Raw genomic sequence first — 23,314 nt, forward strand, 5'->3', positions numbered from 1 at the left:
TCTATCATATCAGCTGACCACTCTCCTATGTTCATAGAACTTCAGGGCTGCAAGGGAGCTGGTTTAGTCAAAAGAAAGTGACTTTCCCTTTGTTCCACATCCTTAACTTGTGAAATGATTTGTACTCAGTGGAGAGACGAACTGCCGCATTGTGGAAAGAGCGTGGCTTTGAAGTAGAATAGACCCAAGTTTAAATTTAGCCCTACCTTTTATTAGCTTTATAAATAGCCATTTAACCATTTAGAGCCCCAGTTTCCTAATCTGTAAAACAGAACCAGTAACTTCCTAACAGGGTCACTGAAGGGAAGAAATGTAATAATGTGCCAAAATCACCTCACTCACAGCCAGGTATTTAACAAATGGGAGGTATGATTAAGTAAAAGAACAGTAGGGCATGTAACCCCAGATTGCAAAAAGGATACTTTTTTAAGCCTTTCAAATTGTTGGGAAGGGTTGGAGTAGCTCCTTGAGGATAAAGTGATTTATAGATGTATGTTAAGAAGTGCTATTTTTCCTGAAATATTGTTAACTTAGGTTCTGGGAGGAGGCCTGGGTTGTAGTTCAGGTCCTGTGCCCTAGCAGCAGAACGGCCTTGGATATGGCACTTGATCTCCTTATGACTGTTTCCTCACTTAAAAGACAAGGCAAGCCCCCAAATATCTTTGCTTCCCACTTCGAGGGTTGACTTAAGGAAGTCGTCTACAAACAGTAAAGCTCTCCGCCCCCAGGAGGGACTCCTGGTAAGCAGCTCCCAGGTCTTTGCATGTGGATGGACCCTCTCTCTTCATCTCTGCTACTGATATCACTTCAGTGACCCACTGTTAGCAGTTTATGAGATGCTATTGAGATTTTCTTTGCCTTCAATATTCTGTTGTTAATTCTCTGTGAAGCTGACTGATTTGAAGAGCTTTAAAAGTCTCAGGTTAAAGGTGCTCTGCCAGCTGTGCTATCTTAGCATGAAGGACAAAAACGTAAAAGTTAAGAAACACTAAACTATCAGAGCACCTGTTTCTGACTTCACTATGTTCACAAAGATCCAACAGCTTCTAAGAGTGAGAAAAAAAAATGAAGAAAGGCAACAAGGGAAAACAATACATTTATTAACAGGCATGAAAATGCATAAACTTACTTATAAATAAATGTAGTATAATTTATCCAGTGAAAAAATAGCTAAAATCCATGAGTAAACTGGATTTTATCTTTGAAATGATTACATATTTGATCTCTAATAATTTCCCCCTCCATCATGATCTCTTAGTAGCAGCAATTTTACACTGACTATAGAAAAAGCTGTTACCAGTGATTATTGTATGGGAGGGAAGCTTTTCAAGAATTTTCTTTAAAAATGAACCAGTGCAAACAAATTCAGTTTATGAGGGATACAGTAAGACCGGGGGCTTAACTTCAGAAAAGTAGAAAATAAAAATCCCAAACATTCATTAAGAAATGAAAAAGCAAATTACATTTTGATCACTGAAAAATAACACATATGGACATTATAAAACATTCTTAACCAGTGACTGCAATAATTACATTTATAAATGTTCATTCAAGTACTAGTGATCAGTAACATTCAAAGTCTCATTAAAAGTAACACTAGGCATAGATACATGTGAACAATGCTTCTTCTGATTTAACAACAAAAATCATGTCAACAGGAGACAAGTTACCCTTAAAATACTGTATTTTTTTTTGTCTGTAAATGATTTTCCATGGTCTGTATATTTTATTTGTGAGGACCCAACGAACATCTCACAATGGCTAATTAAGAAGTCCTTTCTATAAAATGAATCTCAGTATTATAGAGATAAACATTCTAAAACACAAGTTTAGCTTAAAAATAACAGTGCAGAATCAGTTTTCTTTGGTAAGAAATTGTTAACTCCTTACCAATGTTGGTTTGCTGTTGTGCAGACTCTATCAGAACACTTCTGTGGTATTTACCAAAGAGCTATTTACTGAGCTGAAAAGATTTCATAAACTCTGGTACCACGATTGCAATGTAGAGCTTACGTCAAAACTGCGCTGAAATCAACACCATTTCCTTCATTACTGTTGTTAATGAATCTTCCTTCAAAAAGCTCCCTCCTAATTTTGGTCTGAGTCTCAGGCTTTAATAAAAGTTCCTTTATCTGTTTCACCTTGGACTGCAGACCCATCCTCTCTCGACGCAAAGCTTCATTAATTAAGTCCCGGATTCCAATAGGATTCTGGCCTATGGAAAAAAAATTATATGATACATTTTACATACAAATGCCAATGAAAAACATTAAATATGGCACACTGACTTATCAAAAGAGGGTTAAAAAGAAACCTTTAAAATGCTGCCCTGGGGCTTCCCTGGTGGCGCAGTGGTTGAGAGTCCACCTGCCGATGCAGGGGACACGGGTTCGTGCCCCGATCTGGGAAGATCCCACATGCCGCGGAGCAGCTGGGCCCTTGAGCCATGGCCGCTGGGCCTGCGCGTCCGGAGCCTGTGCTCCGCAACGGGAGAGGCCACAACAGTGAGAAGCCCGTGTACCGCAAAAAAAAATAATAAAATGCTGCCCACATTTTATAGAAAAGGTTTCATTTCACCAAAAATATATCATTTACATGAAACAAACTTACTGTAAATAAAGATCGCTGCATAGCGACAGCACACATAGGACAAACATGAAACATTATGGACTAGCTATATGGATAATAATTTCAACAGTGATCATATTAATCGTAGCACTTGTTAGCTCTGTGTGTGTTCTGGCCTCAGATAAAGTAGTCAAATGCCCTGCTAAGCAATATAAATGGCAGTACTCCATTTACGGCAAGGCCCCTTCCATGGCCTTTGAGTGCACGAGGCATCACGCAAAATCCTCTCTCCCACAGCCTCGGCTGAGGGCAAGTGAAACCGGGGCCATTCTTCCTTCATAAATTAATTTCCTCTGATAGTCCCAGCACTCCATTTCTCTTCTGCTGTGTTTCAGGAATGCAAACACATCGATCATGAAAGTATTAGGCAATCTCCACAGATTGGACAAGAGACACTTAAACAGCACAATGCAAATTAGTCCATTGAGTGGTTGAGAGTCCACCTGCCGATGCAGGGGACACGGGTTCGTGCCCCGATCTGGGAAGATCCCACATGCCGCGGAGCAGCTGGGCCCTTGAGCCATGGCCGCTGGGCCTGCGCGTCCGGAGCCTGTGCTCCGCAACGGGAGAGGCCACAACAGTGAGAAGCCCGTGTACCGCAAAAAAAAATAATAAAATGCTGCCCACATTTTATAGAAAAGGTTTCATTTCACCAAAAATATATCATTTACATGAAACAAACTTACTGTAAATAAAGATCGCTGCATAGCGACAGCACACATAGGACAAACATGAAACATTATGGACTAGCTATATGGATAATAATTTCAACAGTGATCATTTTAATCGTAGCACTTGTTAGCTCTGTGTGTGTTCTGGCCTCAGATAAAGTAGTCAAATGCCCTGCTAAGCAATATAAATGGCAGTACTCCATTTACGGCAAGGCCCCTTCCATGGCCTTTGAGTGCACGAGGCATCACGCAAAATCCTCTCTCCCACAGCCTCGGCTGAGGGCAAGTAAAACCTGGGCCATTCTTCCTTCATGAATTAATTTCCTCTGATAGTCCCAGCACTCCATTTCTCTTCTGCTGTGTTTCAGGAATGCAAACACATCGATCATGAAAGTATTAGGCAATCTCCACAGATTGGACAAGAGACACTTAAATAGCACAATGCAAATTAGTCCATTGACTCGGCAGAGGGGAGCAGGGATGCTTCTCACGGAGCGGCGGGGACCTGCCTGCCTTCGGGTCTCATTTCCTGTTGTTGTCACTGTCAGTGCCATTCCTATCAGCCTCTTCAGTTTTCACAGAGCTCCCATCCCCTGGCTTGTTTTTGTTCTGTGTTTCTTCCAGATACTGCTGGACAGCCTTGAGCACCGCATTCTCCACCAGCCTCTTACTGAGCCTTACCAGTTCAGCATCATCGGGCTCACCTCCATTCTTATCACCTACATTCCACAATAGAGAAGATAGGTCACTGAGATCATATTGCCATAGAAACTCAGCATGCAGGGGCCAGCTAGTTCAGTTAGTTACAAAGAGCAAGTGTTCTTCAGTCTGGTAAACTGGATCTATAAATCCAAGAATACTGGCTTGGCTTTTCATCTGGTATTTGCAGAAGCAGGAGACTGACTGTCCCTGAAGACTTCAGGTTGAAAAGCAGTTCATTAGCCCCAATCTAAAAATATTCTACCTAGCAATGCTGGAAGTTCCCCATTTCTACATGGGATTTTTGTTTTTCTCTCGTCCAAAAGTGATTACTACTACTAAAGTCCACATACCCACCACCTGGAGCCTCAGACATGTGAAATCACCAACAAGATGTATTTGCTTCTACTTCGCCACTACCAAACGTCAGGTAATTGAGATTTCCTAATCAACTAGCCACACAGGATCCATAATTTTATAACCCTTGGCCTGGATAGTTGTTAACAAAGTCTTGGCCCTCCCATGAAGACAAAGGCAATTACTACTGCTAGGAAATGGTTAAAATAAGCTTGTAAAACTAATATTCTTTTTCATTTCAGAGCTATCACTGCAATTTAAGAAATAGGAAACTCTTCAAGGAAGAGTTAGGATTATGACAGTAAATTACTAGATGTTAGTATTTTATGGCCATTTTGCTTCCCTGCTAGTGATGATCAAGGTTAAATTATCCTTTCATTTTTCTGTAAAAGGGGTGGTTGTCATCTGTTCAAATGCTGCATATTTCCCACTCATTCTCTTTCTTGTCTCCCTTAACTGAGGAAAAAAAACTAGGGGGCTCATCTCTCATGCCCAGTCAGTCCTTCATCTCCTTCCACTGAGCTATGGATCCAGGAAGGCAGATGACTGGAAGCAAAGACCTCCGAGCACCTAAATATATTAAGTAAATGCTAACTGATCTCAAGGGAGTGATAGACAGCATTACAGTAATCGTAGGGGATTTTAATACTCTACTTTCAACAATGGATAGATCATCCAGACAGAAGATCAATAAGAAAACATTAGATTTGAACGATACTTGAGGCCAAATGGACCTAAGAGATATATAAAGAACATTCCATCCAACAGCACCATAATACACATTCTTCTCAAGCACATATGGAACATTTTCCAGGAAAGATTATATATTAGGTCACAAAACAAGTCCTAGCAAATTTTTAAAAATTGAAATCATACCAAGTATCTTTTTCTGACCACAATGGTATGAAACCAGACATCAATAACAAAAGGAAAACTGGAAAATTCAAAAACAGATAGAAATTAAACAAGCACTCATGAACAACCAATGAGTCAAAGATGAAATCAAAAACATATATCTTGAAACAAACAAAAATGGGAACACAACATACCAAAGCTTATGATCCAGCAAAAGTAGCGTTAAAAGGGAAGTTTATAGCAATAAATGCCTGCACTAAGAAAAAAGGATGATCTCAAGTAAAGAACCCGAACTTGGGACTTCCCTGGTGGTCCAGTGGTAAAGAATCTGCCTTTCAATGCAGGGAACGTGGGTTAGATCCCTGGTCAGGGAACTAAGATCCCACATGCCACGGGGCAACTAAGCCCACGCGCCAACTAAGCCCACGCGCCACACTGCTGAGCTTGCGCGCCTCAACTAGAGAGCCTGTGTGCTGCAAACTACAGAGCCCAAGCATTCTGGAACCCACACGCCCAACTACAGAGCCCACGCACCCTGGAGCCTGTGCGCCACAACTAGAGAAGAGAAAACCTGCACACCACAACTAAAGAGAAGGCCGCGGGCCACAGCGAAGAGCCCACGTGCCACAACAAAAGATCCTGCATGCCTCAATGAAGATCCCATGTGCCACAACTAAGGCCCAACACAGCCAAAAATAAATAAATAATAAATAACTCTTTAAAAAAAACCCTAACTTGACATCTCAAGAAACTAAAATATAAGAACTAAGCCCAAAGTTAGCAGAAGGAAGGACATAAAAATCAGAGCAGAAATAAATGAAAGAGAAAAACAGTAGAAAAGATCAATGAAAATAAGGTGCTGTGTTTTTGAAAAGATAAAACAAAAACAACAGACGTTTAGCTAGACTTACCAAGATAAAGAGAGAACTCAAACAAAATTATAAAGAAAGAGGAGACATTACAACTGATACCACAGAAATAAATCTCATAAGACACTACTGTGAACAATTATAGGCCACTAATCAGACAACCCAGAAGAAATGCATAAATTCCTAGAAACGTACAACCTTCATGTCTGAATCATGAAGAAACAGACAATCTGAACAGACCAATAACAAATTTAAGATTAAATCAGTAATCAAAAACCTCCAACAAATAAAAGCTCAGGATAGTATGGCTTTATGGGTGAATTTTACCAACTGCTGATGTGCAATAAACCTTACTGTGCTGAGATTGCGCACAACGTCTCCTCCAAGAACCGCAAAGCCATTGTGGAGAGAGCAGCCCAGCTGGCCATCAGAGTCACCAAGCCCAACGCCAGGTTGCGCAGCAAAGAAAATGAATAGACAGCTCGTGTGCACGTTTTGTTTGTGTTAGTAAAACCATAAAATGGCAAAAATAAAATAAAAAATAAAGAAGAATTAATACCAATTCTCAAACTCTGCCAAAAAAACCCCAAAACACCAAAACAACAACAACAACAAAAACCCGAAGAGGACATAACACTCCCACACTCATTTTATGAGGTCAGCATTACCCTGATATCAAAGCCAGGTAAGGATACTATAAGAAAAAAAAAAAAAAAAAAAAAAAACCCAGGCCAATACCCTCATAAATTTAGATGCAAAAACCTCAACAGAATACTAGCAAACCAAATTCAACAGCACATTAAAAGGATCATACACGACAATCAAGGGATATTTATCCCTGGGATATAAAAATGGTTCAACATATGCAAATAAATCAATGTGATACACCATATTAACAAAATAAAGGATAAAAATCATATGATCATTTCAATATATGTAGAAAAAACATTTGACACAATTCAACATCCCTTCGTAATAAAAACTCTCAACAAACTGGGTACGGAAGGAACATATCTCAACATAATAAAGGCCATACATGACACACCCGCAGCTAACACACTCAGTGGTGAAAGGTTGAAAGCTTTCCCTCTAAAATCAGAAACAAGGCAAGGGTGCCCACCCTCACCACTCTTATTCCACATAGTAATGGAAGCCCCAGCAAGAGGAATCAAGCAAGAATAAGAAAAAAAAAAAGGCATCCAAATCAGAAAGGAAGAAGTATGATTGTCTCTGTTTGCTGATAACATGATCTTGTGTATAGAAAATCCTAAAGACTCCACCCAAAAAAACTGTTAGACCTAATAAATGAATTCAGTAAAGTTTCAAGATACAAAATCAACATACAAAAATCAGTTGCATTTCTATACAGTAACAATGAACCATCTGAAAAAGAAATTTTAAAAATAATTCCATTTAAAATAGTATCAGAAACAATAAAATACTTAGGAATAAATTTAACCAAGGAAGTGAAATATCTATATACTGAAAACTATAAGATTCTGATGAAAGAAATTGAAGAAGACACAAATAAATGGAAAAATACCCCATGTTCATGGATTGGAAGAGTTAATATCATTAAAATGTCCATACTATTGAAAGCCATCTATAGATTCAATGCAATCCCTATCAAAATTACAATGGCATTTATTCACAGAAATAGAAAAAAAATCCTAAAATTCATATGGAACCACAAAAGACCCCCAAAAGCCAAAGCAATGATGAGAAAGAACAAAGCTGGAAGCATCACACTTCCTGATTTCAAAACAATATGGTACTGGTATAAAAAAAGACATATAATAGGCCATGGAGCAGAATCAAGAGCACAGAAATAAACTCACACACGTATATGGTCAACTAATATTTGGCAGTGGAGCCAAGAATACATAATGGGGAAAGGACAGTCTTTTCAATAAGTAGTGCTGGGAAAACTGGATATCCACATTCAAAAGGATGAAATTTGACCCTTATCTTACACCACTCACAAACATTACCTTGAAATGAATTAAGGACTTAAGGCCTGAAACTATAACATTCCTAGAAGAAAACACAGGAGAGGAGAAAAGTTCCTTGACTTTGGTCTTGGCAATGCCTTTTTTGGATATGACACCAAAACAACAAGCAACAGAAGTAAAAATCAACAAGTGGGACTACATCAAACTAAAAAGCTTCTGCACAGCAAAAGAAGCAATCAACAAAATGAAAAGGCAACGCTACAGATTAGGAAAAAATATTTGCAAATCATGTATCTGATAAAGGGTTCATATTCAAAATATATAAGGAATTCATACAACTCAATAGCAAAAACACAAAAAATCCTATTTAAAAATGGGGAGCGAACTTGAATAAACATTTTTCCAAAGAAGACATGCAAATGGCCAACAAGTACATGGAAGGGTGTTCAAATCACTCATCATCAGGGAATGCAAATCAAAACCACAATCAGGTATCACTTCACACGTTAGAATGGCTATTATGAAAAAAAACAAGAAATAACAAATGCTGGTGAGGATGTGGAGAAAAGGGAACCCTTGTGCACTATTGGTAGGAATGTAAATTGGTGCGGTCACTATGGAAAACAGTACGACGATTCCTCAAAAAAATTAAAAATACAATTACCATGCGATCCAGCAATCCCACTTCTGGGCATATATCTGAAGAAGATGAAATCTCTATCTCAAAGAGATATCTGTGCTCCCATGTTCACTACAACATATTTCACAATAGCCAAGACATGGAAACAACCGAAGTGTCCATCAATGGTTGAATGGCTAAAGAAAATGTGGTGTATATATATACAATGGAATATTATTCAGCCATTAAAAAAAAAGAAATCCTGCCATTTGTGACATGGATAAACCTTGAGGGCATTATGCTAAGCAAAATAAGTCAGAAAAAGACAAATACTGTATGATCTCACTTACATATGGAATCTAAAAACACTGAACTTATAGAAACAGGAGAATGGAGGTTGCCAGGAACTGAGGGGGATAGGCCCAGAAAATATGTTGGTCAAAGGGAACACACTTTCAGATATAAGATGAATAAGTTCTGGGGCTCTAATGTACAGCATGGTGACTACAGTTAACAATACTGGATCCTATACTTGCAAGTTGCTATGAGAGTGGAGCTTTAATGTTCTCAGCATAACAACAAAATTATAATTATGTGAAGTGAAGGATATGTTAACTAATCTTATTGTAGCAAACATTTCACAATATATAAATGTATCAAATCATCACCACTGTACACCTTAAATTTATATAATGTTATATGTCAATTATATCTCAATAAAGCTGGAAAAAAAGAAGTCATTAGAATGCTCACACATTAAACATCAGCTCAGTTTTGGAATATCACCCATGACCTCCAGAAGCCAAAAGTCCAACGCCGCACTTAGGACCTCAGGTCTGGGACAGGCAGACACAAAGGGTATGAACAGGAAGATGGACATTATTTTCTAACCTCACATGTAACAGGGATTGGAATACAAAAGCATATATGCCAAGGGTGAGAACTGGCTCCTAACCCTCCTTCTGAGCCCCACCACTTCTCCTTAATACATGTCCGAGGACAATTATGCTTATAACCATCATTCCTAGCAACATGCAAGCAGAAGAGGGATGGGTTAAAGGCCAATCTGGACATGCTACAGTAGGAGGCCTTAGCAACTGCTCTCCCCTCAAAAGTGACAATATGGTACTCCAGACCCATGATCAAAAGTCCTGGATAGTAAGCTTCAACTCAGTGATCTCTGTATAGAATTTACTACACTAAATATGTCAAGATATTGTTAAAAGAAATATAAAGAAATTCATTACTAATACCAGACTTGGGAGCAAGTTAAGACTATTTTTATTAGTAAGAATGAATGAGTATATTGCCTAATATTTAAAGAATTCTATTAATCTTACAACACAGTGTTTATACTGTATAGATGTACCTCCAGATGTGTTACCTGGAACTACTTTATAGTGGCTCTTCAAATTTAAGAGGGAAAATCAAACTTCACATGAAGAAATATTTCTTAAGTACCCTTCAATACACTGTAAACGACTTTCTACATCTGCCACCCTATTTGTGCTCTGCATCTAGGCCAGAGATTGAATTCTTGCAGCTCTTTCTGACCCCAGTCAGCTTTAAGATAACATCACTCGTCACATTACTGATACATCATCAGTAAGATAATAGGGTTGGATTTGAGTCTAATCATTACTCAGTCTCCAAGAAGCATCTCAGGTCAAAAAGTGTGTGCTTCAGTGATTTCTCTCAGTACACAATAAAGTGTCCCATTACTTCAAACATTAAGAAATTTAAAACACAAAAATCTTCCCACAAAAAGTTAATTTTCCCTTCTGACTTTCATATTTCTGTTTATGCTTTTACTATTAACCAAGACAACCAAGCTCAAAACAAGATTATTACCATCTTTAACTCCTTCCTTTCCCTACTCAACCCACTTCATCACCAAGTCTTATCCATGTGCCCTTCACAATTTCTCCCCTCTTCAATGCATCTAGTATAACACCTCTGGATCAATATTTCTAAAATATCCCTTTTACTCTCCATTGTCTCTACAGGAAAATTTAAACTTGCCTTCCAAGGCTTTCCAAAATTTACCTTTGGTGATCACCTACTACTGTCGCACTTCCACTGTCAGCTGCCAGCATCTCCTCAGGAACCTCTTTACCATTCCTTATTTCTAGGCAGTCCTCCTTCTCTCTCACCAACTAAACTCCCATCTACTCCATGAAGCCTTCCTTGACTAACCCAGACAGAAGGGAAGAGCTTCCACTGGATTACTATAACTCTGATTACATGTATAGTACATGGTCGCTTGGTCGTTCATTCAACAAGGGTGCATGGAGGACTTACCATATACCCGGCTAGTTTAGCCTACGGTGATACAGCAGAGAACAAAGCTAAGTCCTGCTGGTTTTCCTTTTTTAATTTCTTTACAAATTATGAGCATTACTTACCAATGTATTTATTCACCAACTACTTATTCAGTATCTGCTCTGCTAAAGACACATCTTGAGTGCAGAAACCATGTCCTAGTCTTCTCAGTTATCTCCTGCTCTGCTACTCCATGACACGGCAATAAGAGCTCAATAAATATTTAGCCCAAGGGAACTGTGGACTAAAAGTACTTGCAGGCAGCAGCAACACTTTTTAAATGTTCCTATTTTCCTATAAGGATAGCACACCATGGCCAGAAATTTAAGTTTAATGTTAAATTTCAATTGAGAACAGAGAATTCCAGAATAATCCAAATATCCAAGTGAAAAATCTCCATCTACTCACTCTGCTTGATGAACCTGGTCAGTATGCCAAAATATCCAGCCTATGGGTCAAATATTAACTATCTACAATAACAAACTAATTAACCAATCAACAAAAAATAAACTTATAAATGAATCTTCCAGATCTGTCCGGGATTCTTGCCCCACCTATGATTTCCACAAAGGCATCCTCAGACTATCAACGTTGGCCCAGGGAAAAGCCTATTGGAAGGCTCGTCACAGAGGCCTGCGAGAAGCAGCAATTTAAGAAATGCGTATCTTCGTTCCAGTGAGACTTTTTGTGTTCCCACTTTCAGTAGACTTAATTCAGCTTACTTGAAAGAGGCATTTTAAGATTAAAGTATTTTTCTTTTGATCACTACTTGAATAAAGGCATCTGTCTCCCACAGTGACCTCTAAAATAAATCACTGCATTCATTTTACCTGAAGCCTAGTTAACAATGGCAGTTCAATGTGTCACCGCAAGTACATGATTTATCATTCGATATTCCAACAAAAGTACACACAGAAAACATTCCCAGTGGGCGGAATCTAAAAAGAAATGATACAAATGAACTCATTTACAAAACAGAAATACACTGAGAGGCTTAGAGAAGGAACTTGGGGTTACCAGGGAGGAAGAGCTGGGGGAAGGGATAGTTAGGGAGTTTGGGATTGACAAGTACACACTGCTATATTTAAGATGGATAACCAGCAAGGACCTACTGTACCGCACAGGGAACTCTGCTCAATGTTATGTGGCAGCCTGGATGGGAGGGGAGTTGGGGGGAGAATGGATACATGTATATGTATGGCTGAGTCACTTTGCTGTGCACTTGAAACTATCACAACATTGACAGTTGGCTATACCCCAGTACAAAATAAAAAGTTAAAAAAAATAAAATGTCTGCATTTTTTTATGTTAAAAAAATAAACAAACAAACAAAAAATATTCCCAATGTATGCAGCACCCTCTCGACAAAAATATTCTTTCTTGGTCTACCAAGGTTACTTACTATCATACCTATTTAAAATGACAGATTAATCTTTCTCTTTGACACTGTTTTTTTAGAAATCCACCCCCCAGAACCAATTTCTTAGGAGAATAGTAAAAATATAAAAGAAAGGTAATGAGAAATGCTATCAAGTCCACCAAACATAGTAGTGTCCCTAAAGAACAGACTTAAGAAACTTTTCAACAAATTTGAAGGAAGCAATTCCACTCTCTGTAAGAGTTGTAACATCATTAATCCATGGTATGTACCCATGATTCAGCTTTTATTTATATCACCTGAGATCGCTGATACCAAGCCAGCACATAGATAAAATTTATATCTGTGATTATAAAAAAGAAAATAAGTGACCTCCTTTGTGGTAGCAAGAGTATGTGCTACCTACTGGGATAATTTAAGGTCAACATTAATGTGGGTCAGCTGTTTTTATGTGTGAGCTGACTCAATAATTGCTTAATTGATATCACATGAAGGGCTCCAGAAACCATTACCACCCTCTACCCAATGCCAATATCTAGATGCCTATTTGCCCTGACAAGAATAAATCATATTAATAGTTTTTAAAAGAGAACCAAAAAATCTTCATAGCAATGCCATGTAAGATCTGAGAGAAAGAGTGCAAACACATTAAAAGTTCTCATTTGTCCCAATCAAAATCCCAGCAAATTATTTTGTGAGTATCAACAAATGGATTCTGAAGATTACATGGAAAGGCAGAAATAAACATTATAATCAACACAATATTGCAGGAGAACAACAAAGGCAGAGGACTGACACTACCCAATTTCAAGACTAACTATGAAGCTACAGTAATCAAGACAGTGTGGTATTGGCAAAAGAATAGACAAAAACATCAGTGAAAGAACAGAGAGCCCAGAAATAGACCCAGACAAGTGTAATCAATGTGACCTTTGAAAAGTAAGCAAAAGCAATACAATGGAGCAAAGACAATCTCTTCAACAAATGGTGCTGGAACAACTGGACATCCACATGCAAAAAAATAAATCTAGACACAGACCTGAAACTCTTCACAAAAGTTAACTCACAATGGATCATAGATCTAAATGTAAAAAGCAAAATTATAAAACTTCTAGAAGAAAACACAAGAGAAAAGCTAGATGACTTTGGGGATGGCGGTGACTTTTTAGATACAACACCAAAGGCATGATCCATGAAAGAAATAATTGATAAGTTGAACTTCACTAAAAGTAAAACCTTCTCTGTGAAAGAAAATGTCTAGAGAATAAGAAGACAAGCCAGAGACTGGGAGAAAACATTTGCAAAAGACACATCTGATAAAGGACTGTTATCCAAAATATACAAAGAACTCTAAAAGCTCAACAGCAAGAAGACAGACAATCTGGTTAAAAATGGGCCAAAAAGATACATGAACACAAGCTCAACATCACTAATCACCAGGGAACTACAAATCAACACCACAATAAGATATCACCTCACACCTGACAGAATGGCTATTATCAAAAAAACCAAGAGATAACAAGTGTTGGAAAGGAAGTGGATAAAAGGGAATCCTTGTTGCTGGGAATGTGCATAGGTGCAGCCACTATGGAAAACGGTATGGAGCTTCTGCAAAAAATTAAAAACTGAACTACCATGTGATCCAACAATTCCACTTCTGGGTATTTATCCAAAGAGAAAAAAACCACTAACTCAAAGAGATTATATGTACCCCCATATTCAATGCAGCATTATTTACAATAGCCAAGATAAGGAAACAACCCAAGTGTGCATCAATGGATGAATGAAGAAAGAAACTGTGGTACATACATACAGTGGAATATTATTCAGCCATAAAAAAGAATGAAATCTTGCCACTGTGACAACACGGATGGACCTAGAGGGCATTATGCTAAGTAAAATAAGTCAGACAGATAAAGACAAATACTGTACAATATTACTTATATGTGGAATTTTAAAAAACCAAAATCCATAGATATAGAAAACAGATTAGCAGTTGCCAGAGGCAGGGGGCTGGGGGTAGGTGAAATGGGTTAAGGGAGTCAAAAGGCATAAACTTCCAGCTATAAATAAGTCATGGGCATGTAATGTACTGCCTGGCAATTATAGTTAACAACAATATACTGCACATTTGAAAGTTGCTGAGACAGTAAATCATAAAAGTTCTCATCATGAGAAAAACGATCCTGTAACAATGTGTGGTGATGTATGTTAACTAGACTTATTGTGGTGATCATTTTGCAATATATACAAATATCAAATCATTATGCTGCCTAACTGAAACTAATATAATATTATATGTCAGTTATACCTCAATTTATAGAAATGGTCTGAGGACCTTCATAAACACCTCATCAAAGATATACAGATGGCAAATAACCATATGAAGAAAGGCTCCACATCGTATGTCATCAGGAAAATGTAAATTAAAACAACAATATATCATCATACAACTATGAGAATGGCAAAAACTGGAGCACTGACAACACCAAATGTTGGTGAGAATGTGGAGCAACAGGAACTCCCATTCATTGCTGATGGGAAGACGAAATAGTATGGCCACTTTGGAAGACAGTTTGGCAGTCTTACAAAGCTAAACATATTCTTACCATATGATCCAGCAATCATGCTCCTTGGTATTTACCCAAAAGAGCTGAAAACTTATGTCCACACAGAAACCTGCAGAGGGATGTTATAGCACTCTTACTCATAATTGCCAAAACTTGGAAACAACCCAGACGTCCTTCATTAGGTGAAGGGATAAACTGTGGTACGTCCAGATTATGGAATATTATTCAGAGCTAAAATAAAATGAGTTATCAAGCCATGAAAAGACATGAAAGAACTTTAAATGCATATTACTAAATGAAAGAAGACAATCTGAAATGGCTACCTACTGTATGACTCTAACTATGTAACATTCTAGAAAAGGCACAACTATGGAGACAATAAAAACATGAGTGGTTGCCAGGGGTTGGGAGAGGGGAGAAAGGGATGAATAGGTAGAGCACAGAGTACTTTTAGGGCAGTGAAAATACTCTGTATGATACCATAGTGATGGGTATGTGTCATTACACATTTGTCCAAACCCACAGAAGGTACAGCACCAAGAGTGAACTGTAATGTAAACTATGGACTTTGGGTGATTACAGTGTGTCCACATAGGTTCATCAATTGTTAACAAATGTACTGCTCTGGTGAGGGATGCTGATAATGGGGATGCTATGCATGTGTAAGGGTAGAGGGTACATGGGAGATCTCTGTACCTTCCTCTCAATTTTGCTGTGAACCTGAAACTGATCTAAAAATAATAAAGTCTTAATTAGAAAAAAAATATTCTCACTTGCTGACATTCCAAGTATCAAAAAACTTGAGTTGGTATCTGAACCAAGGCTTCTTAAGCACCTTCCCATCACCTGCACAATTTTGCCCTTCTCATTCCTGTAGCATAATGTATCCTCCTTAGAAGCAAATTTCTTTTTAGCTGAGCTTACCTTTTCTTTCACCTACATAGACTAAAAGAAACACTAAATATAGATCTACAGGCTATTCAGAAAGTTGAGGTGGCACGCTCAGCTTCCTTGCACACCACCTGCAACTCATTGGAGATGAGGGAAAGGTCAAGAATTGCCCCCAAGTACACATTTAAACTGACACCATCCTCGGACACTTGTCTGCCAACACTGTGGAAAACAGAGTTGCTGTAAAGAAAGCTCCCCCTCTTCTTGTCAAATACCAGAACTCTCCCCCACCCCCAACACACACACACCAGAAAATGTTAGAATTAAAACAACAAAACCATATTTTAAATATATTCTAGAATATAAAGTCCAAAGAGGAAAGAATCCTGCCTTTGTAAGCTTTATTCTTGATTTAGTAGCACAGAATAAATTTTTAAAATGATGATGCTTTATGCACAAATAGACAACCCCCAAGGGTTCTGGAGAGCACTATACTCCAACACTCCACCCTCACCATTTTTAAATTGGAGGGGTAGGAGGTGATTGCAATTAGACTGAATATCAATAGTAGCCTTGAGGGGAACCAGAGAGGAGATAAGGTCCAAAAGGCAGTGACTTGCAACCTCAGTGGGCAGAGGCATGACGCGGGTGGCCCCAGACAAAGCTGTCATGATGACTAAGGGTTCTGAGCCCCTTGAGTCTTTTGCTAACACAGCTGGTACCTCCAGAGTCTTCCCTTCCCTCCACTGTACCCCAAGTCACCGCCTGAAGTCAGCCCCCTCGCACATCCCTGTAGGAACCTCCAAATCACACGGCTGAGGATGATTTCTAAGACTTGTACCCTCAAGACTGCCCTTCATATGGTCATATCAGAGGTGGGACACGACATATGCCCTGGATGTTTGTAGGCCAAAAACAGTCTACCAAAGAACTCTTTCCAGACATACACAATAGCCTTTTAGATAGACTTCTCCATTTCGGTCTGTAACATCAGTTTTCTGAGTTCACACTATGATCCACATTGTTCTTTACACAATTTCTGCTGTCATGATGTCATTTCTCATTGGAAACCTTGATGATGTAATAGAACTATCCGTGGTGATCTGGCAGAACTCCTAATATGTGTGCAAGGAGGGAAAAATATGATATACATATGACTTTGAAATACAATTCTGCCATTTTCTATCTGTACAGGCTTGTTCACAATCTCTCCAAATTTAAATTTCCCATCAATGGGCCAGCTGTGAGGATAATATACCTTGCATTGCTGCTGTAAACATAAGAGATAAGGTATGGGGCTTCCCTGGTGGCGCAGCGGTTGCGCGTCCGCCTGCCGATGCAGGGGAACCGGGTTCGCGCCCCGGTCTGGGAGGATCCCACATGCCGCGGAGCGGCTGGGCCCGTGAGCCATGGCCGCTGGGCCTGCGTGTCCGGAGCCTGTCCTCCACAACGGGAGGGGCCACAGCAGAGGGAGGCCCGCATACCACAAAAAAAAAAAAGAGAGATAAGGTATGGAACGTGGCTCACATTGTGCCTGGAATGTAGCAGGCTATCAAAATAGGATGATCATTTTATTTGTACATTTTATACATCTGTTATGATTAAATCTGAGTTCAATTTATTTTAATAAGAATGGTCTCAATACGTACTAAATACCAATTATTAATTTACTCAAACACCTTATTAAGTGCTTACTACGTGCCATTACTAAGTATTTAACAAGAAATAAGATATGGTCTCTGACCACAGAGAAGTCGGCCTAGGAGGATGACTAATAAACAATGATTGCAAAACAACGGGTGAAATGCTCTAACAGAACATGTGTTCTGGGTCCAACGGAGTTGGGAAAGGATAACAAGTTTAAGCTTCACAGAGGAGGTATGTCAGCTCAGTGAATAGGTATTTACAGGCACAGGGTAAGGGAAAGCAGAAAGGTTTTCCAGACGCAACAAAGGCATGGGTATGTGCACAGAAGATGGAAATGCACGATGCACTTGGGGAACTGGAGGTACTTCCGTGGTGCTGGAATAAAGAGTTCAGAGTGCCATGTGTGGGGCAGGGATGGTGCAGGGAGAAGGTTACAGAGCAGGGAGGGATGAAGGGCCCTATGGACCATGTTATGGAGTCTAACTGCATTCTATAGGCAATAGGCAACCACTGAAGGATTTTAAGCATAGCATATTTTAGAAAACTCACTGTGATAGCCCACGTGGAATATAGAAGAAGGACTAGAGGAGGCAAAATAGAGATAAGTTTTTCAATAGACAAAAAGAGAAACAATCAGGACCTGAACTGTGGTAAATGCAATAGGAAAGAAAGGGACACATTAGAGAGAGAGTGAAGAAACAGGAATACTGGCCATTGGGCCAATTTAATCAGCAGAGGATGTTAAGGAAAGCAGAAGGGGAGTGCAAAACACACATATAAAGAAATATATATAATATAATATATATATAAAGAAAAAATGGCCCAAATGTTTGACATGCAATAAAAACCATAACCCCAAAATCAAGAAGCTCAGAAAATATCAAGTATAAGAAATGTGAAGAAAATCACACCCAGGAACATGATGATCAAATTGCTGAAAACCAATAACAAAAGAAAATCATAAAAGCAGCCAAAGGAAAAAGGATGCATTATAAAGAGGAACAAAGACAAGAATGACACCAGACTTATGCATGAGAAACAATGCAAGCCAAAATACACTAGTACAACATCTTTACTAAAAGAAAAAGAAAAGGCAACTTAGACTTCTTCATCTGGACACATTACATTTTAAAAGTGAGGATGACAGAAATATTTTTTTCAGACATATAAATGCTGAATTAATCCATCATCAGCCAACTAGCACTAGAAGAAATGTTAAAGCAAAAAGTTAAGGCAGCAGGAAAATGAGACTAGATGGAAATTTGGATCTATTCAAAGATGAGAAGAGAACTAAAAACTGTACACATATACATGAAAATAAAAGACTTTCTCTCATTCTTAATCTCCTTAAAAGACAAATAATTGTTTTAAATGGGGTTTATAAAATATGTAGAAATAAAGTATATGGTAGCAACAGCACAAAGACTAAGGGAAAATGGAAATAATTGTCATAAGCTTCTTATGTCAAATGTGAAGTGGCATAATATTATTTGAAGGCACACGATTGTAAGTTAAGGATGTATATTTTGAAAACCTAGAGCAAGCACTAAAGTAAAAATAAAAAAAGAGGCATAACTAATAAACTAATAATGAACCTAAGATGAAATCCTAAAACTTCTTAATATAAAATAATGCAATAAAAAAGGAGAAAAGGGAAAAAAGAGCAGATAAGACAACTAGGAAACAACAAGCAAATTGGGCGATTTAAACTCACCCATATTGGGAGATTGGTTCAAGATGGCAGAGTAGAAGGACGTACACTAACTCCCTCTCTCTTACAAGAGCACCAGAATCACAACTAACTGCTAAACAATCATCAACAGGAAGACACTGGAACTCACCAAAAAAGATACCCCACGTCCAAAGAAAAGGGAGAAGCCACAATGAGACAGTAGGAGGGGCGCAATCACAATAAAATCAAATCCCATAACCACTGGGTGGGTGACTCACAAACTAGAGAATAATTATATCACAGAAGTCCACCCACTGGAGTGAAGGTTCTGAGGCCCACGTCAGGCTTCCCAACCTGGGGGTCCAGCAACAGGAGGAGGAATTCCCAGAGAATCAGACTTTGAAGGCCAGCGGGATTTGATTGCAGGACTTTGACAGGACTGTGGGAAACATAGACTCCACTCTTGGAGGGCACACACAAAGTAGTGTACGCATCAGGACCCAGGGGAAGGAGCAGTAACCCCATAGGAGATTGAACCAGACCTACGTGCTAGTATTGGAGGGCCTCCTGCAGAGGCGGGGGGCGGCTGTGGTTCACTGTGGGGACAAAGACACTGGCAGCAGAAGTTCTGGGAAGGACTCCTTGGCATGAGCCCTCCCATAGTGCAACGTTAGCCCCACCAAGGACCCTGTGGGCTCCAGTGCTGGGTCACCTCAGGCCAAACAACCAACAGGGAGGGAACTCAGCCCCACCCATCAGCAGGCAAGCAGATTAAAATTTTACTGAGCTCTGCCCACCAGAGCAACACCCAGCTAAAAAATGTTTAACAAAGACATAGAAGAATTAAAGAACAAACACCTAGAATAATTAAAGAACAAACAAACAGAGATGAACAATACAATAACTGAAATGAAAAATACACTAGAAGGAATAGAAGAATAACTGAGGCAGAAAAATGGATTAGCAGAATAACTGAGGCAAAAGCATGGATAAGTGACCTGGAAAACAGAATGGTAGAATTCACTGCCACAGAGCAGAATAAAGAAAAAAAGAATGAAAAGAAACGAAGACAGCCTAAGAGACTTCTGGGACAACATTAAACACACTAACGTTCACATTATAGGGGTCCCAGAAGGAGAAGAGAGAGAGAAAGGACCCAAGAAAATATTTGAAGAGATGATAGTCGATAACTTCCTTAACATAGGAAAGGAAACAGCCACCCAAGTCCAGGAAGCACAGAGAGTCCCTTACAGGATAAACCCAAGGAGAAACACGCCAGGACACATAGTAATCAAATTGGCAAAAATTAAAGACAAAGAAAAATTATTAAAGGGAAAAATGACAAATAACATACAAGGGAACTCCCATAAGGTCAGCAGCTGATTTCTCAGCAGAAACTCTACAAGCCACAAGGGAGTGGCACAATATATTTAAAGTGATGAAAGGAAAGAACCTACAACCAAGATTACTCTACCCTGCAAGGATCTCATTCAGATTCAATGGAGAAATCAAAAGCTTTATGGACAAGCAAAAGCTAAGAGAATTCAGCACCACCAAACCAGCTCTACAACAAATGCTAAAGGAACTTCTCTAAGTGGGAAACAAAAGAGAAGAAAAGGACATACAAAAACAAACCCCAAATAACTAAGAAAATGGTAATAGGAACATACATATTGATAATTACCTTAAATGTGAATGGATTAAATGCTCCAACCAAAAGACACAGGCTTGCTGAATGGATACCAAAAAAACCTGTATATATGCTATCTAGAAGAGACCCACTTCACACCTAGGCACACATACAGACTGAAAGTGAGGGGATGGAAAAAGATATTCCATTCAAATGGAAATCAAAAGAAAGCTGGAGTAGCAATACTCAGATCAGATAAAATAGACTTTAAAATAAAGAATGCTACAAGAGACAAGGAAGGACACGACATAATGATCAAGGGATCAATCTAAGAAGAAGCTATAACAATTATAAATATATACGCAGCCAACATAGGAGCACCTCAATACACAAGGCAAATGCTAACATCTATAAAAGACGAAATCAACAGTAACACAATAATAGTGGGGGACTTTAACATCTCACATACACCAATGGACAGATCATCGAGACAGATAATTACTAAGGAAACACAAGCTTTAGGTGACACAATAGACCAGACAGATTTAATTGATATTTATAGGACATTCCATCCAAAAACAGATTACACTTTCTTCTCAAACGCACATGGAACATTCTCCAGGATAGATCACATCTTGGGTCACAAATCAAGCCTCGGTAAATTTAACAAAACTGAAATCATATCAAGCATCTTTTCCAACCACAAGGCTATGAGATTAGAAATAAATTACAGGGAAAAAATGTAAAAAACACAAACATATAGAGGCTAAACAATAAGTTACTAAATAACCAAGAAATCCCTGAAGAAATCAAAAAATACCTAGAAACAAATGACAATGAAAACACGACGACCCAAAACCTATGGGATGCAGCAAAAGCAGTTCTAAGAGGGAAGTTTATAGCAATACAATCCTACCTCAAGAAACAAGAAAAATCTCAAATAAACAATCTAACCTTACACCTAAAGGAACCAGAGAAAGAAGAACAAACAAAACCCCAAGTTAGTAGATGGAAAGAAATCATAAAGATCAGAGCAGAAATAAATGAAAGAGAAACAAAGAAAACAATAGCAAAGATCAATAAAACTAAAAGCTGGTTCTTTGAGAAGGTCAACAAAATTGAGAAACCTTTAGACAAACTCATCAAGAAAAAGAGGGAGAGGACTCAAATCAATAAAATTAGAAATGAAAAAGGAGAAGTTACAACAGACACCACAGAAATACAAAGCATCATAAGAGACTACTACAAGTAACTCTAGCCAATCAAATGGACAACCTGGAAGAAAAGCAGAAATAAATGAAAGAGAAACAAAGAAAACAATAGCAAAGATCAATAAAACTAAAAGCTGGTTCTTTGAGAAGGTCAACAAAATTGAGAAACCTTTAGACAAACTCATCAAGAAAAAGAGGGAGAGGACTCAAATCAATAAAATTAGAAATGAAAAAGGAGAAGTTACAACAGACACCACAGAAATACAAAGCATCATAAGAGACTACTACAAGTAACTCTATCCAATCAAATGGACAACCTGGAAGAAAGGACAAATTCTTAGAAAGATATAACCTTCTAAGACTGAACCAGGAAGAAATAGAAAATATGAATAGACCAATCACAAGTAATGAAATTGAAACTGTGACTAAAAATGTTCCAACAAACAAAAGTCCAGGACCTGATGGTTTCACAGGTGAATTCTATCACACATTTAGAGAAGAACTAACACTCATCCTTCTCAAACTCTTCCAAAAAATTGCAGAGGAATTCTGCAAACTCATTCTACGAGGCCACCATCACCCTGATAGCAAAACCAGACAAAGACACTACAAAAAACGAAAATTACAGACCAATATCAGTGATGAACATAGATGCAAAAATCCTCAACAAAATACTAGCAAACAGAATCCAACAACACATTAAAAGAATCATACACTATGATCAAGTGGGATTTATCCCAGGGCTGTAAGGATTCTTCAATATATGCAAATCAATCAATGTGACACACCACATTAACAAATTGAAGAATAAAAACCGAATGATCATCTCAATAGATGCAGAAAAAGCTTCTGACAAAATTCGACACCCATTTATGATAAAAATTCTCCAGAAAGTGGGCATAGAGGGAACCTACATCAACATCATAAAGGCCATATATGACAAACCCACAGCAAACATCATTCTCAACGGTGAAAAACTGAAAGCATTTCCTCTAAGCCATATATGACAAACCCACAGCAAACATCATTCGCAATGGTGAAAAACTGAAAGCATTTCCTCTAAGATCAGGAACAAGGATGTCCACTCTCGCCACTATTATTCAACATAGTTTTGGAAGTCCTAGCCATGGCACTCAGAGAAGAAAAAGAAATAAAAGGAATACAAATTGGAAAAGAAGAAGTAAAACTGTCACTGTTTGCAGATGACATGATACTATACATAGATAATCCTACAGATGCTACCAGAAAACTACTAGAGCTACTCAATGAATTTGGTAAAGTTGCAGGGTACAAAATTAATGCACAGAAATCTCTTGCATTCCTATACACTAACGACGAAAGAT

General features: G+C 38.5%; 1 protein-coding gene across 6 annotated transcripts in view; it reads right to left on the bottom strand.

Annotated features, from left to right (window-relative positions):
• Positions 1-1,080: 1,080 nt before the first annotated feature.
• AKAP7 (A-kinase anchoring protein 7) overlaps positions 1,081-23,314 on the bottom strand; it is a 152,748-nt gene continuing 130,514 nt past the window's right edge. For 3 of the 6 annotated variants that reach the window (XM_028494446.2, XM_055087500.1, XM_055087503.1), the window contains 2 exons: positions 3,809-4,018; positions 2,127-2,215 (listed from right to left, as the gene is read on the bottom strand). In XM_028494446.2, the coding sequence (XP_028350247.2) occupies positions 3,822-4,018 (197 nt within the window). In that variant the 3' untranslated portion in view covers positions 2,127-2,215; positions 3,809-3,821. Of the gene's footprint in view, positions 2,216-3,808; positions 4,019-23,314 lie in introns of all 6 variants that reach the window. The other 3 variants (XM_024122715.3, XM_055087499.1, XM_055087501.1) reach the window with 2 other exon arrangements.

This window comes from Physeter macrocephalus, chromosome 10 (genome assembly GCF_002837175.3).
Source record: "Physeter macrocephalus isolate SW-GA chromosome 10, ASM283717v5, whole genome shotgun sequence".
NCBI lineage: Eukaryota > Metazoa > Chordata > Mammalia > Artiodactyla > Physeteridae > Physeter > Physeter macrocephalus.